The sequence below is a fragment of the Corapipo altera genome, unplaced genomic scaffold (genome assembly GCF_003945725.1).
Source record: "Corapipo altera isolate COAL_440 unplaced genomic scaffold, ASM394572v1 1, whole genome shotgun sequence".
Taxonomy (NCBI): Eukaryota; Metazoa; Chordata; class Aves; order Passeriformes; family Pipridae; genus Corapipo; species Corapipo altera.
This window is the reverse complement of record NW_020884873.1, coordinates 30078599-30095135: the sequence shown is the minus strand read 5'-3', so window position 1 is coordinate 30095135 and position 16537 is coordinate 30078599. Positions and strand designations below refer to the sequence as shown.

Genomic DNA, 16537 nt, shown 5'->3' with positions numbered 1-16537 from the left:
TAATTTCCTTTGAAAAAACCTCATACCAAAATTTACGGTAACTCAATTACAATCCTGCCATGTGCTTAGCCAATACTAATCTATATAGTTAAGCACAACTAATTAACATATTATATCCCAGCAAAGAATAGCAACTAGCTTTCACTAATTAATACAAATGCTCCTGAAATACAAAATTAAGTGCCACCATAAGTATTGATGACACTGGCCATTCTTTTGGAATCTTGCCTTCTTTTTATTTTTTTTAAAGTCTGATAAAATGTATCCCCTAGAAAGCTGCTACAGAACACAATCAAGAATCAACATGAGATCATTCAACATATTTATGATAGTAATCTAATATACTGCAGATCAAATTGACAGCAGAGACAACTGCAAAGACTGACCAACATTTCTCGCTTCAAGACTTTACATTCTGTTGTGCTAGAATTTAACTGCACAGGTCGAATACCAAAGGTCTTCGCAGATATTCAACAATCTGTATTAAATTCTGGAAACCTTTTACTTAATAAAGGTAACAGTAAGTTTTCGAGAAAAACTTTGACAAACCAATATGTGCCAAACCCCACCTTAATCTGTGATCTTAGGTGTCTTTTCTACTATTCTACAATTTTAATTCAAATTCCTTGTGTTTACATTGAATAAAGTAACTTTTACTAATATGACTGAAGAGTCTCCTTCCATGTAGACCCTGCCTCAGTTCACAAAATGGTCACTGTTTTCTTACTGAATTCAAAGTGTTCTTCTTTCCATATTCTTCAAGTGTGGGATATGCCTTCTCTGAATACAGTCTTCCACCTCTGCTCTGCAAACACTATTATCAACATATCGAGGATTTCCTCTCATACTCATTACTGCATATATCCAAATTATTACACAGTCCCACTTTACTTCCACCATAGATCAACTGAATGTAAAAAAAAAAAAGAAAAGAAAAAAAAAGAAATTAAAAAAATGGTCATGAAATGATTATGTATGCTTAAATTTTCTGATACAGAAACCAGCAAACTATCCCCAATCTCCTTTAAAAAGTACCTAAGGTCACATTTGACAGTAACCAACTAAATTACAGTTCCTTTTTTTTTACTGCATTATTTGAGCACTGCATTATTTTTTTAAAAATTTATTTATTTTTACTTTCTAAGGTAAAAGAACATTTGTATCTTACCAGTTTGAAGACAAGGGTGAACCACAGAAGACAAACCTGATCTCTAAAACTCTCTGCTAGCACTTTAGCCCCTGATCCCTCTTCACCCTCCTAGCCTGACCAAACGACTACATCATGACACAATCCCTACACCACTGACAGTTTACATTGTTCTATGATTTTCTGCATCTTCTGCTTAAATGTTGATTTCATGATTTTATGCTTCTCTTTAGTCATATTCCTCACAAGAAGCAGAAACATATGAACTTAACTTAAACTGATCCTCTATTCCTTCTAAAAAAAGAACTAAATTTAAAAAAAGACAGATAAATTAATAATAAAACAGGCTGCAATACTTCAAAGATGAAACATCATTGTGTGTGTTACCAACACAACCTGATGTAAACGACTGCCAAATCTCATTGTATTGAACATATCCCCTCACTAAAGCTGAAGAAGGGAAAACAGAAACTCTGGGAGACATGACTTTCTTAAAATGTCTTATTAAATATTATAAAAAATGTGTATCTTTTGAAAATAAAAAAAAATCTAGGATTCTGTTGGTATTCTAGGTAACTTACCAGAACTTTGTCTTCTTTGTAGGTTTTTGAGCCATTCTGCATAACTCTATAAAAGCAATATATTTATATAATTACTTATATTTTAAAAAAAATGTAAAAGCAATAGAACTACTTACATTAGGATGTCTGAAATAAAGTCATAGAAAGAACAGTCTCCTTGCTTAAGTTTTATAGGCCTTCCGTAAAATGAACACCATAAAACGTTGGTTTGCTTTAGAATAATTATTTTTTAAATTCCGTAATGCATAATGCACGTCATAATGGAGTCATGCCTGCACAAAACACTGTAAAACAATTTCAATCTTGATGTAGCATTTGTTGCAGGATAGGCAGAGCTCTCAGGTGTGGACGGATTTCCTTACATCAGTCAAACCTCAATCTGGTCACAACAGTCCTTCAGCCTATTATTGTTTTTCTAACCTATTCCTGAGCTCAAATTACTTTAGCAGAGTTACACTTCCTGAGACTACAAGTATAAGCGTAAATGTAAGTACTTTTTCTTGACAAGATGTCCTAAGTTGCAAGAATTTCCAAGTGAAAACAACTTTACCTTGTTTTGCTTTGGTTTGTTGTTTTTCTAAAAGCTAAAAAACTGACCAATCCTTCACCTAAGAACTCTGAACCAGATGGTCACTTACAATAACATTAGACCAAAGGATAAAGATTTTGAAAACAATTAAATCTTCACAGGACTTCAAAAATAAGGCTCCAATTTAGACAGAGAGATCCAAAACCTCCAGTGAGAAAAAGCTGTGAGTTCACAACCATCTGACAGCAATAAATCTTCACTCAAAGGAGATTTAGTAATATGACAAGTACAGGAAAAGCTTTAATTGGCCCTGAGAGTCACTGATGAGATAATTCACAGAAAATAAGATATCTTAAGTTATGTAACTCCTTCAGGTTTCTCCCAGTTTTAGTGAAATAAAATTTATAAAGAATGGAACACTACTTCTGTTATTAAACATGATTAACAAAATACTGTTAAACCAATATAGTAATACATATGCATAACCGGTAAGATTGATCTGTCATAGCCTAAAAAAGCAAGATATTCATACACTCCAGGACTTACAGCTGAAAACCGAATTAAACAAGTATAAGCAAGAACATTGAATTAAGCCATGAAATTTAGGATGTAGCCTTCTTCATTAAAATCTTCAAGGGTAAATGGAAAAAAAAGAAAATAAAATCTTCCTGACCATCATAATTACAGGTCAGGAACACCAATATATTAATTTGTTTAGAAATGTATGTGTGTGTCTGAGTGCATGTACCTATATCTATACACACATACAAAAATATTTGCATTCACATTTATATATATGGAAAAAAACACCAAGACTAAAAGCACTAAGGTCATAAACATTCTCCTCTCCTGTCTCATACTCACATTTCACCCCTGTTTCTGCAGTGCACAGTTGTCGCACTATACTTGTCTGAACAGTACAATTGCAATGAAAAATTTAGGTCACACATTTTTCTTTATCCTCCTCTTTGGCCAAGACTTTCCAACCCAGAGACAAGACCTGGGTTTCTGGAGGCAGCATGTCACTCACAGTGTGATTAGGAAACCGTAGCAATTACCTTTTTATTTCAAAACTACAATGCCAGTAAACAAACAAAACAAGATTTCCAAAGTTTGTTCGTTATAATTATGAACACACACCTCCTGATCTGTATTTGCAAGGAGTGCACAAACAGCAGCAGCAAAGTCAGGAGTTTAATATTTCTTCACATCATTTTAGAAAATTAGCTATTGATATTTGAATAAAAGCAGGTATCATTTCAAAGAGGATTGCTTTCGTCTCACGAATCTGCCAGGACTGCAGTGCAAAAGAGGTTGCTCTAGTGAAATACAAACCCAATATAAACTACATCTGCACTTCTCTAGAGACTAATGGGTCATTTCTGCTACCAAACGATGATTTAAAATGTCTTTAAATTGTTGAGAATACAAAATCATTGAAATTTTGCAGGGTTTTCATTTCAGTAAATGATGCATGCCATCACAATTTCAAAGAAAAACTGCTAACACAGCCACTAAAGGTAATATTAACAGAAGAGAGATACCTATAGTTATCACTGTGCTTCAAGCCACAGCAGAATGGTTCATTTTACTATAAAAGCATTGGAAAGGGCATTGATTCAGAAGCACTAGAATAGCTAGTCATTGGCTCAGTGACAGTGCAAGATACCAAATGCAACGTACCTCAACTGAAGAGTGAAGAAACAGCCAACTAAGAGCCAATTCTGAAAGCCTTCAGAAATAGTTTTAAGAGACAGTTAGAGCTATCACAGCTCCTGAATAGAGGGTGGAGACTGTACCTACTTCCAACAGTTGTTTCAAAAACATCATTAACCTATTCATTAGGGCAGTAATTTTGAAAAGATCAAAAGATCAAAGCTCCCTTCTCACATATTAAGGAACGGGCAACTGCAGCAAGAAGTGTAAGTACAGAAACCTGCAGTTTATAAAAACCCAGCATCTTCCATCCTTAAAGCAATGAACATCACTCAAAATAAAGACACATGCAACATAAATTGTCTTTGCCACTTTTAAGGTTTGGCTGTCTGTATTGTGACAAACCAAAATAATGTAAATACATTCTTTGCTTCAGTCCCTAACAGCCCACTGCCCCCTAAGATTAATTTTCCCTTTTATTATTTTTTTTCATTTTTGATTCCCTGAGTTCATTTTTTTCTGCTATCAAGGCACCAACCTCAATAACACAATGACTAATCAAGGAGACCCTGTAGCTGCAATGCATCAAACCAATTTTGTTGACCATTCACAGGTCACTGCAACATCAGCTTCACATGCCTGTTACGAAGACAAATGACAAACATAGCCATTTCTTTTCCAAGCTGCACAGGTACATCACGTAGGCAATCAGGAAAATAACTCTGTCCTGTTGTCAAAAGACTCGATTCTCAAATTTGAAACTATATTCAAATAGTCTCAAATATAGCCAGTAATAAAATTTACTGGCTAAAGGATTAAGATGCCTAATTTGTTTAAATCAATTTGTTTAACATAAAGTATTACCAGACGATGAACAGACAGTGAATTTTACACCAGTGCTGATGTTCAATACCTAAACTGAAATTCTATCCTGCTTGACTTCTCATTCATTATATGCCTTTTACTATATACACTTTCGTTTTTAAACCATGAAAAGAGAACACATCATCACTATTAAGTAAATGGACTTAATTTTCCACTGTAAGAGAAAAGAAGGTTGGAAGACCACAACTTATTTCTTTAGAATAGAATAGATTTCTTCAGTTGGAAGGGACCTACAACAATCACCTATTCCAACTGCTTGACCACTTCAGGGCTGAACCAATAGTTAAATCATGGTATTAAGGGTATTGTCCAAATTCCTCTTCAACGCTGACAGGTTTGGGACATTGACCACTTCTATAGGAAGCCTGTTCCAGTGTGTGACCAGCTTCTTGGCAAAGAAATGCTTCCGAATGTCCAGTCTAGACCTCTCCTGACACAGCTTTGAACCATTCTGACACATCCTGTTACTGGATACCAGGGAGAAGAGATCAGCACCTCCCTCTCCACTTCCTCTCCCCAGGAAGCTGTAGAGAGACAGAACTCCATCTCCACTGAGTTTTTATACTTTTAAAAAATAATTTTGCAGACTAAGGGAAGGATGTTCAAGGTGAAGTTCAGATGTGCTTGTGCATCAATTATACCCTAAAATTCAAACGAGAATCTGAGAGTAGGTATCAGACCTAGAATTGCAAATGCAAGAAAAGTCTTTTCCAAATGTGATCAGAAATCAGAAAAACAAATAAGGTTCTTCTCCAAACCACATCTAGATTAAACTTAGAATTCTGAAAAATTCCTGTCATTAAAAAAACCTCTGTAACATTTTGGGATGATATTAAAAAAAAAAAAAAATCTAAGTTAACTCTTTCAGATCTTAACAATTATCCTGTGAAAACGAAGATAGTCCTGAAACCAAATATTAAAAATAATTGTCATTCATATTAGTAGAAGTTTACCAAATGACAGTGAAGAATATTGCTTGCTTGAAAACTACAGAGAATTTTTTAATACCTATGTAAAAATAAGGGCTAATGAGGCCACCTCCTTTGATATTGCCTAAGAACTAAAGGAAGTTTCTACACAGGCATTTGTATACTTTAGAAACATCTTTATATTGTCCTGTAATACTTTTTATCTCTACTTTAAACAAATTAAAATTCTGTTATGGAACAGGCTTTTTAAAATATTATTTACCACATACTTGATTACCCTCAATCTTAGAGTGTAGTTCACAGCATATAAAAGCTTAACGTATTTTCTAAATGCTTATGATCTGAGAAATTACAACAGAAATATTATTAGAAGACATTATTCTTCCTCCTACTTAACAGCACCCACCAGCAGGATGCTTTTGGGGTTGGTTAAGCTCTCCCACCCAGTGCTGGGGCAGCACCAGTGAAGACCCTTTGCAAAATCGTTAGGAACTCAGCCTGTGCTCCTCTTTATTACAACAAGAAGTACCCAGCAGTTCATAGCACTGTTCCATAGCCGTCTCACTACTAAATTTCACCTCCTCCAATGAAATTTTCTCAGCCGTTAATTGAGATTCAGCATTTGATTTCTGTGTCTCTAAAATCCCACGTACTATCAGACCCATCGTATGGGAGTAGTCTTGTGCTTTTATCAAAGCAAGCATATTAGCACAGTGGAAGTAATTCCTAGAGAAAAATTATTTCTCTTAGGATAAGTATTCAACAATTAAAAAGAAGCTTACTGCTATATAGCTAGTACTCTACAAATTATCCAAACCAAATGCATGAACTTCAAGGGATACTTGCCTTTTTCCAACGACTAGGCACAGTAAAAAAATATAATATTGTATGCTATACATTAATGAAAATGTAAACATGTAAGAAACTATACTTGTTTCAGAAATAAGTCTAGATGATATTATGTGTATTTAATGCATATTAACGAACTTTACCACACTATTCTGCACTAGGCTAAGAGATTGAGCATTTTGCAGGAATATACCAAAGACACGATATCTAAGGTTCACCTAGAAACATTAAGAAAACTACAAAACACCGTCTGTAATAAGAAAGGACTGAATTATTACATCACTGGAATAATTAACATACTGGTAAAAAGACCAAAATCACAGCAACATCTCAGAATTTTCAATTTAAGGGTAGCAGGGGGAATAATAACACATTGTTATAATACATAATTGGATAATTTTTATGCTTCAAACCACCACTTCAGTCAAGAAATCTATAAAGCAAATCACAAATCACAGGAAATTGTATTTCATGTGATTAGATTCTATTTTTAACACTAGTGATTTACAGATGGAAGTGGAGTTTTTCCTTCAAAAGCGCTTTAGTCATCATAAAGTATCAACAAAGATGTTAATTAAACACATTAGTAGAACTAAAAAAAAACCCCAAAGCCATGTGATTTCATGTTCATTCTCTACAGCTATTTCTATAGCACTCTGACAAAATTACCATTTAGTTATATCAATATACACATATGTATGTCAGTATAGGGAAAAAAATGTACCAGGTCGTCAGTACGACTTGAATCCCTGTCATCATGTTGATAAATTGAATACTTTGTTTACTGCTTTAAATTATTTCTGTTTTGTGAAATATTCTCATGTTTCAGCCCTTGCACCAGGGAAAAGGTTCTTTGGAAATAAGAATACACGTTAGTAAGAGTGGATGTAGTTCCCCTATTTCCTCTTCATATAAAGTTCTTTAATAGCCTTGCTTAGCATTTCTTTAAAAACAAATTTTTATTTCTATGCAATTACTAATTTATACTGGAAAGGTGTGTACTTGTGAAAGAATGAGTGAGTGTAAAGGAACTGTATTACTATAAGAAATACTAAGTAAAACAATAACTGATAATTTGATATTCCAGCTATTACCACATCTGTCTTTTATTTGCCTAACTACTTTATCCACAATGAATAAAAAAAAAAAGACCAAAACAAACAAAAAAAATACACAAGACAAGACAAACCACCTGCAGAAATCCCCACAAGTTTCGACAATGAGTCAGTAAGTTTATGTAAACCATGCTACCAGAAGTGAGGTGTAAAAAAGCACTTAATAAAGAGAATAAAAGGGAACATACTATCCTCATTGGGTGCTAGATACAGAGAGCACAAACTCTTTCTTTCCAGTTGTGACTGAAAAAAACCATATTCCTCAAGATGAGCCAAGAGTCTGAAGCACAGAACAAGCAGGAGTCATCTCTGGAGAAATGAACAGAGCTGAAAGCAGCACTTGATAACGAGAAGAACTTGTTTCTACCATCTTAAAATTACTGGACAGCACTTTATAGAAGATTATTAAAATATTAAAAATTTACAGAGGGATGCCTTTTCTCTCATCTTGTGCCTCAACTGCAAGGCAACTTCATAGGAAGAGAACAGTGCCTTTTGGCCACTGATCACTGAGGGAGAAAAAGATAGGCAAGTTTTACACAAACTTCTCTTAAAATATCTCGAAAGTTCCTACAGTACAGGATATTGATCAAGGATTTGGAATTTGAGTTCTGAACTTCTTTGATTATGACTCAACCCAAATTGACTACATCAAACAAAAATGTTGATTTCTTCACAGATTATTGATTGACACATTTACTTTGGACTAACTACCAGACACCTCAAGAATAAAAGGATCTTGAAAATACTAGTTTACTTGCATCACTTTTTTCATATCCTGAATGCATTACATGACATGCATAATAACATGATACCTCATCTGATGGTAGCACTGAAACCTATACAATACTCATCCAAAAACTTGAGCTATTCTTCCCACCACCATCTTAATCAGTTTGAAGACAAATTCTCACTCTCAAAGTAAAACATGTAAGAATTTTACCACTGTAAACAAACATGACAGATACCATATTCTATGTTACCTACATAAAGGTAGAGAACTTGGTCTGCCAAATTTCTCAATCAAAAATACTTCTCACATTGTTATCATCTTGGGCTGTGTATAGTCGGCTAATTTCCATTTCCAGTTACACCAAAGCAAATTCAGTCTAAGTCCATTAACCAAATTATTTCAGAGCCACTGAAAGACAAATCTGGCTGTAGACACGTGCACATGCCTAACAGCATCTATTTCTGAAATGATAGGACAGATAATCTCTGTGGCATTTATGTCAGAGCCATGACAAAATCCTTTTCCCAGATGAATAAGTGACAGTGAGAAGGTTGTTTTCAATGGGAAGAGGAAGCCAAGAGCTGGCTTGTTTCCATGGAAACACTAGCAGCATCAGGCAGAACAGCTGTAGAGGAAAAGGCATACGCTCAGAAGGCAGAAATCTTGCTGATTTTACCTCACTGATATCAGTACCATCAGAGACCATCTATACTTCACGTACATCACGGTAGTTTACATTGTATACATCATATATTAAGCCAGAATTTCCAATTAAGATTCTAAAAGCCAGTATGCCAGAATTAATAAAAATTACTTATCATGTGATTTAGTCAGCCCATGTACACATGAAGCTACAGAGTGTATGAATATCTGTAACAATGATGCATTACGATTTTTGTCATTAGGAACACATCTTCTCGAACACATCTTCTCGTGTCTTTAAAAAGGACAGTTCCCATAGTCTAAATGTTTCAAGCAGAATGACTGGTTTTCACCACTTTAATCTAATGGACTATTTTCCCACTTACAAATAAATTCAGCACTTTAATTACCAAAATGGCAAAAGCAACACCTTCCTTGCTGTTTCCGTATCAACCTTTGCTATTTTCTTTGTATCATTTTCAGACAGAAGATGTCTGCCTACCTAATAATTAAATGGTAAAAGCTAAAGTGTATCTGCTTTCCTTGTTGAATACAAGACAGAGATAAAGATTTCCACATATATTAGAAGGCTTTCTATTACTTAAGAAAGCAAACAACCTTTGCTATTCATTATTAATCTACAAACATATATTCTGAGATTAACGTATCTTCACCACTCCATTCACAGTATTTCAGACTATTGCAGCAGTGTTGTTTCCACCAAAAATAAAACCTGTCTTGCATCAGAACAGGCAAAGCCCTAAAAATATAACTCACTTTTGTCATTCACCATAGTGCAGGCAGGCTTCCTAAATCAAGGCTTTCTTGACACGTATCAAAACAGGTATCTAGGTACCTGGACAAAACATAAAGGTAAGCAAGCCAACAAATAAAGACATAAGTTACCTTTTATAAGAATTTTCTTCAGTATAATTTCTGTGCCTTTAGCCTTTCAAGAGGGTCTATAAAATTATATTTTTCCCCTCTCCCCTCTCACTCATTTCAGCTGATTCTTCACCTCACTGAACATTCAAAGCTGGAAAAGCTGCTACAGGACACTGAAAGGAATCTCTGACAATTTAGTATCACACAAAGTCGTAGATGGGAACTTTGTACTTCCCTCCAACAATACTGCCCACTGCTCAAATCCAGCTCCTCATGTCACAATGAAGCAGCATCCGTATTTTTAAGAACACTTGCAAAGTATGTATCTTGATGCCTGGACTGCAAGGCTTTTGTGGTTTTATTTGCATTGCAGTGAATACTTACTTATAGGAAACTTGACAAATGCTTCATAATTAGGTTTTATATTTCCCAAGTAATTAAGTATCTTTCCCAGAGATAAGGACCATATAGCAAAGCGGCTGTGTAATTTGCCTTCAGCTGCTGCAAATGGCAGTGCCACCCCGAATACCCTGGGCCATGCTGACTCCTGCGCTGCTGAACCGCTCAACTTCACAGGTGCTGTCTTCTTATCCGTGAACAGATTTACAGTCTTCTCAAAACATTAAGGATATCTACCTACAAACTTGGTGAATCCCAGGGCCGTTTCTGCATTCCTGAACTAAGTATAGGAGTAACACATAATCCTTAGGAAAAATCAGTGACAAATACTAATTACTTCTTTAAACAACATCATGTTTCACATATTATTCAAAAGTAAAAAGGCCTTAAAGGCTTAATTACTTTGAAATACGAAATCTGAGACAAGCACTTTCTAGTTCCTGCTGGACATCTGCAGACACTCTTTTAAACTCAGTGCTTAATGTTGCCTCTTGTACTTTCTTACAAACTATTTGGATGTATCTTTGCATTTTTACTAAAGCTGGCACTTCTGAGCCATCAAAGGACACCAAAATCACTTACAGGTATTAACTAGCAAAACTAACAGTGCACATTTGAGTCAGATAAGGATCAGGTGTCTGTTTCAGAGATGTTGAAACCAACACACAGAAAGATTTAGTTGCCCAGTGCTTCTCCTCCTATGACAGTATCCTATGTAGCTTCCCATATCTACATAACAGCATTCTGTCAAATAGAATGTGAATGATCAGTCTATTAATCCTGGAGAGAAAGGAGTACCGCTGTACTCTTTAATTTCATTTCACAGTCTGTGAAATCCAAAACAATGAAATGAAAACAGAAATAACATTCAGACCTAACTCCTGAACTTGGGAAACAAAGAAAAGTGTTGCAGGTTTCAAAGTAATCATATGTACATGGATTACATTTTATATTTTAAAACTCCATGTTTAGTAGATGTCACTATCTGCATATCAAATTGCATGCACTAAAAGTTGATTTTTTTTTTTTTAGAATTGCAAATACAGTAAACCTTCTTGTCAATAAACTAGTTCCACTATTTATATAACATCACTGGATGGTCTTGCTAGAATAATCTTGTGCGTGCACTATCCCTGAAGAGGTTACCATGGCAACTTATATTTGAATTTCTATAAATTTCTATTTTTAGAGATCACAGTTTAGGATAAAGAAAATCACAAATATTAAGTACCATTTCATTAATAGAAAACATCCCATTTTTATCACCATCATACCTCCCAAAAAAGACACTGCTGAACTTAAATCACACAGTAAACCTAAAAAAAAAAATAATTATGACAGTTCTTAGGAAAGTTTACCACTAAGCAGCCTCACCATAATCTAAGTGGTGTACGAGCCAGTAGCTAACACTATGAGACAAAGACTGATGTTCACAGTTTTGTCTTGATTTCAGTGAGGCCAGGATTTCACTTGAATGTTTTTAAAGTTAGTCATCATCTCAAATGACATAAGACAACAGGGTATTTGCCAGAATACTCAGAATATAATAGGGTTTTTTTCAGGTGTGGAAAAATGTTGAATTCACAGTAATGTCTCAGTTCCAAACTAAGGTTACCATCACCTTAAATTACCGTGTTCAAGAATGCTTACTAAGTGCATACAAGTCCTTAAATACAAATTCACCTGAAGGCTTTAAAACTTGCCAAAAATTCTCAGTTGTCTCCCTACCTGAAAGACCAAGCACAGAGTAGCAGCCTTGAGAAAATGAAAACATTGATTTAGATTCTGTTGTTACGGTTCTGACACCACCTTAGTCTGGCTGCCTGGGGTTGAAATCAGAATAAAATGTTTAAAACCAGTCTTTAAGTTATAAAAAGGTAAATACTCTATCTTCTAAGAGATAAACACTGCCATATTGCAATTTGCTATTATAGTGTTAATTACAGTATTCATTTTGCAAACTTGAAATATCTTCACCCAAGCCACTGACAGTTCAGGATGATCTAGTACAAATGGAAAATTTGGAAAGCGAGCGCCTACAGGTTCTGCCAAAGTCTGGACTGAAAACCCAGCTATACCTCCAGGACACAACTACAATCAGCACGCCTATCTTTCTGTTTCTCCTGGTATCTTCCATTCAATATTTACTCTGTACTTCTCAGTTCTCCAGCAAAGTTGAGTGGAAAGATCCTCCATCGTAAAAGCTGCCGTTTTGACCCTGTCAGCAACTTTCCACAAAACAGTGGGTGAAAGACAACCTGCAGGGCAATCATCACACGCATTGCAGTTTTGTCAGGTAACTGACAGCCAAATTTTCTTTAGGATTCAGACAGCTAAGATGTGAGCAATGTGGGTATGTCACTCACGAGCAAAGTAGCTCTTCTTCAGAACCCATCCTTCATTAAAAACATATTTTAAGAATCAGCTGGAGCCAGCTGTCAAGGGAAAACATATTGGTGGGTAACATTCAAAAACATAACATTGGAACTTCGCAAGTGATAGTAATAGCTGCAAGGACTTTTCCTTTCTGTTTAACTTACCTCACTAAGCTCATTAGGATGAGCTCCAAAAACTGCATCGTGCCATGGGGTACAATTCCGTAAGTCACTAATATGCACATCTTATACGCACATCTATGAGACTGCCAGTGAAATCAGTGGAACTGATCAGGAGATGACACCCACCATAACTGCACTTTCTGCAGGATGAGGCTTAGCTCTGAGTACTTCATGGGAATCCTGATAAATATGCTGCAAAACACTCATTACCATTTTATAATCAAACATTTCCAATTACAAGTTCTTTGTCTTGTATTCCAGGGAGGATTTGCTGGTGGTTGCTTTTCTTTTTGTTAAGTTTGAGACATCACTGCATATATCTTTCAAAGGAATTACAACCGTTTGTTTGGTCCAAAGTAAGTTAGACAGCAAACCTGCATCGCCCCTGACAACGGCAACTAAAAGATAGAACTAAAATCCAAATCATACAAGTAGAAAGTAGTCAGCATCAAAATGTAAAATGTCTATCTAAATAACAGAAAGTCAGTATGATCACTTACTGTCTCATCCCCATACCCTCAAGTCACAGAGCCAGTGACGGTCACCCTGAGAAATCAATGGAGAAAGAGCCAGGGTGACCCCCTGTCACACTTACTTTGTTGAACCAGGATTACCTACCAGTGTGGACAGAGTAAAGCTGAGAAAGGGCTGAGGTCACTCTCCCGTGTCGCTGCCACCACCTTACCTCAAACCCAAGATCTCGGGCCAGCTGCCCTGGTCCCAAAGGCCCCTTCATGCGGGTCCTCAGGGAGGATGAGGGCACCTTGGGGCTCTTCCTCTTCACACACACACACAAACAGGTCCCCCAGTGAATACACCTCCACACCCCCACCCAGGCCAGGGAGGTGACCGTGGCTCCCTTGCAGGCTCCCCAGGGTACAGCTCCCACCTCACCCCATATGTACTCCCATGGGGAAGATGCTGGCAGAGAGGGAGCGCCATGCTGCCTAACATCACCTGCAGATGTAGAGGAGAAAAGCACCACCACCTCAAGGGGACCGTCGTCCCTGCTATGCAGTGGCCCACCAAAAGCATCACTTTGCACTCACACCCCGAGCGGGGCGAGCTTCCCCTTGATGCCTCACTTGCCCGCCTCCCTCTCCAGGGGACCCCGGCAGCCTGCCGGCCTCCCCAGTCCCCGGGCGGGAGCGCCGGCCGGCGGCGCTTACCCTGGCGGCTCGAGAGGAGTAGGGGTCCTCGAAGAGCGCCCAGACACGGGGCTGCAGCCGCCGCCAGCGCCCGCCCTTGCCCTCGGCGGCCGCCCCCACGTCCTCGATGCCCAGTCTCTTGGCGGCCAGGTCGTCGTCGTCGCCGTCGGGGGGCGGCTCGCCCGTCAGCAGGTCGGGTGCCTCGAAGATGTCGAGGGCCTCCTCGGCGTCACGGTGCTGGCGGTAGGTCATCCAGCAGCAGGGCTCCACGTCGGTCTCATCGATGCCCCAAAAGGCCAGCTCCTCCTCAAAGAGGGGCCCGCAGACGTCGGCGGGGCAGTGCAGCTTGCCGGTGCGGTAGTAGTTGAGCACATAGGCGAAGACCCCTGGGTGCCGGTCGAAGAAAAACTCGCTGGTGCTGCCGCTGCCCCGGGGGCTGCAGCCGCTGCCGGGCTCCGGGCAGCCGCCCGCCGGCGGCGGCGGCGGCGGGTTGGGGGGCGGCGGCGGCCGCTCTTCGCCGCCCGGGGACTCGCTCTGGGACTCGCAGGCGAGCAGAGCCAGGCGGGTCCCCGGCAGAGTCTTCAGGGTGCTGCGGTAGGTCTCGTGCCGCGTGCCCCCCACGTTGAGGATCACCCTCTCGTTGTCCTCGAGCTTCCCCATCGCTCCGGGTGGGACATGACTGGGGAGAGCGCGGGAGGCTGCGGCGGGGATTGGGTGGGGGCGCCGGTCGCTGGACGGGGGGCAGCCGGTCGCCGGCAGGTCCGCGGGAGACGAGCTTCTGCCTTAAACGCAAATAGAAAAAATAGAGGAGAAGCCCCCCAAGTACCACGTAGGGGGGCTATTCCCCGCCTTGCGACCTGCCCCAGCCCCCTCCATCCCCGAAATCTCCCGCCGACCCGCACTCCGGGAGAGCCCTGCTGGCCAGCCCCGCCACCCACCGCCGGGCAGCTCCGCACGCTCCTCTGAGGAGGGGTCTGCCGCCTGCCCGCCCCGGGCACTGCTCCGGGCTGTCTCCCGCTTCCCCTGGAAGCAGGCTACCGAAATGGCACTGCTGCTGCTTCTCCCGCGTACGGATCCGCCACCGTCACCACCCCCTTCTCCCTCGCGGGGCTGCGTGGAGCTGATGGAACAGAAAGTGTGCAGTTAATTATTTAATGGGCATCTATCTTTTATTGTCCTAACAGCTTAACGAGGGGGAAAAAAAGGAAGGCTTAGCTATTTTCCTCTTCCCCCGCCCCCACCGCAGAAGGGAGGAAGGGGTTGCTTTTTGGGAAGAAATACCAAGCACTCCATAAGCGCAGGCAGCAAGCAAACCCCGGGAGAGGTTGTCTGTGCGGAGCTCGGCTCGCTACTTTCTCAGACAAATCACGAAGCCGAGCGCGCATCTCGGGGAATGGCAGGTGGGATCAGCGCCGCCAGCCCCGCGGGTCCCTCCCGCCGCCCCGCCGTTACCTTTGCCGGAGGAGCGACGCCGGCTTCTCTTCCCGGGTGGACTCCGGCCCCAGTCGCTCTCCGTGCCGCCCAGCCAGGCGAGACTACTTGTTGTGGTTCGGCTGTTTCTCCGCGTTCAGGTGGCTGTTTTACCTCCCTCCATGCTCAACTCCGACAGGCGCAACAGCAGTTCCCGCTGCCCGCGCGGAGATCCCGCTCCCCTCATTTTACAGGGGGGAATGCGGCCGTTCCACGTCGGGTCTGGGAGAGGGGACCGCCGGCGGAGCGCAGAGTCACGAGCAGCGAGCACGGGCGCCTCGGGGATCGGGACGGCCGTAATTCCAGCACCGCTCCAGGAAGACGAACCCAAAGGTGAAATCGCACCTCATTTCGGACCGAAGCTCCTCCCCGGGGCGGGGGCAGGGGCAGCGCAGCCAGCCCTCCACACCTCCCAGCCCCCTGCTTCCAGTCCTGTGGGGCGCAGGGAAGCGACAGGGAAAGCGAAGACCGCATCTTTCCCAAAGAGGCAACACCACCTCCGCTCCTGGAACATGGACATTTGGTTCGCTTAAGTAAAACATGCGGGAAGGGATCGGGGCTGAGAATAGCTATTTTTCGGAGGAATACAGAAAAAGCAGCGCTAGCTACAGGTGACTGCGGAGAGGAGCTGCTCAGCCCCCAAGAGAGGGAGGCTGACCGCGACAACGGGGAGCGCTCCGGCTTGGGGGCGCCCCCAGAGCCAGCTCCGGTGCGAGCTGGCAGCGGGGGGGCTGGGGGTCCGGCTCAAGGAGAGGGGATCCAAGTTGCATATCAGCTGGGAAAAACAGATAAAGAGCAGTGGGTGCTCTCTCATGCTTCTTAAACTGCATAGGTCTGAGGTTGGGAGCGGAGGGGGGGGGAATGGAAGTTGAGAGTCCCCAGTAATATATCAGGGAAACCAATGCCTATGCACTATAATACATGAGTGAGTCCAATGTGTCTGCCACAAGCCAGCAGAGTTAATTTCTACTGATGCCTGGTTTCAGTTGGGTTGGTAAAAGGGAAAGAAGC

General features: G+C 40.7%; 1 protein-coding gene across 13 annotated transcripts in view; it reads right to left on the bottom strand.

The window, feature by feature from the left end:
• The window catches only part of KCNC2 (potassium voltage-gated channel subfamily C member 2), a 257075-nt gene extending 240827 nt beyond the window's left edge, over nucleotides 1-16248 (bottom strand). For 3 of the 13 annotated variants that reach the window (XR_003530256.1, XM_027658914.1, XM_027658998.1), the window contains exons 1-2: nucleotides 15509-16246; nucleotides 14078-14838 (exon numbers count right to left, since the gene is read on the bottom strand). Coding sequence is in view for 12 of the 13 variants with exons in the window: in XM_027658914.1 (XP_027514715.1) it covers nucleotides 14078-14716 (639 nt within the window). In the remaining variant the exon portion in view is untranslated. Of the gene's footprint in view, nucleotides 1-14077; nucleotides 14839-14994; nucleotides 15052-15508 lie in introns of those variants that run through there. The other 10 variants (XM_027658980.1, XM_027659016.1, XM_027658956.1 and 7 more) reach the window with 9 other exon arrangements.
• Nucleotides 16249-16537: the final 289 nt, after the last annotated feature.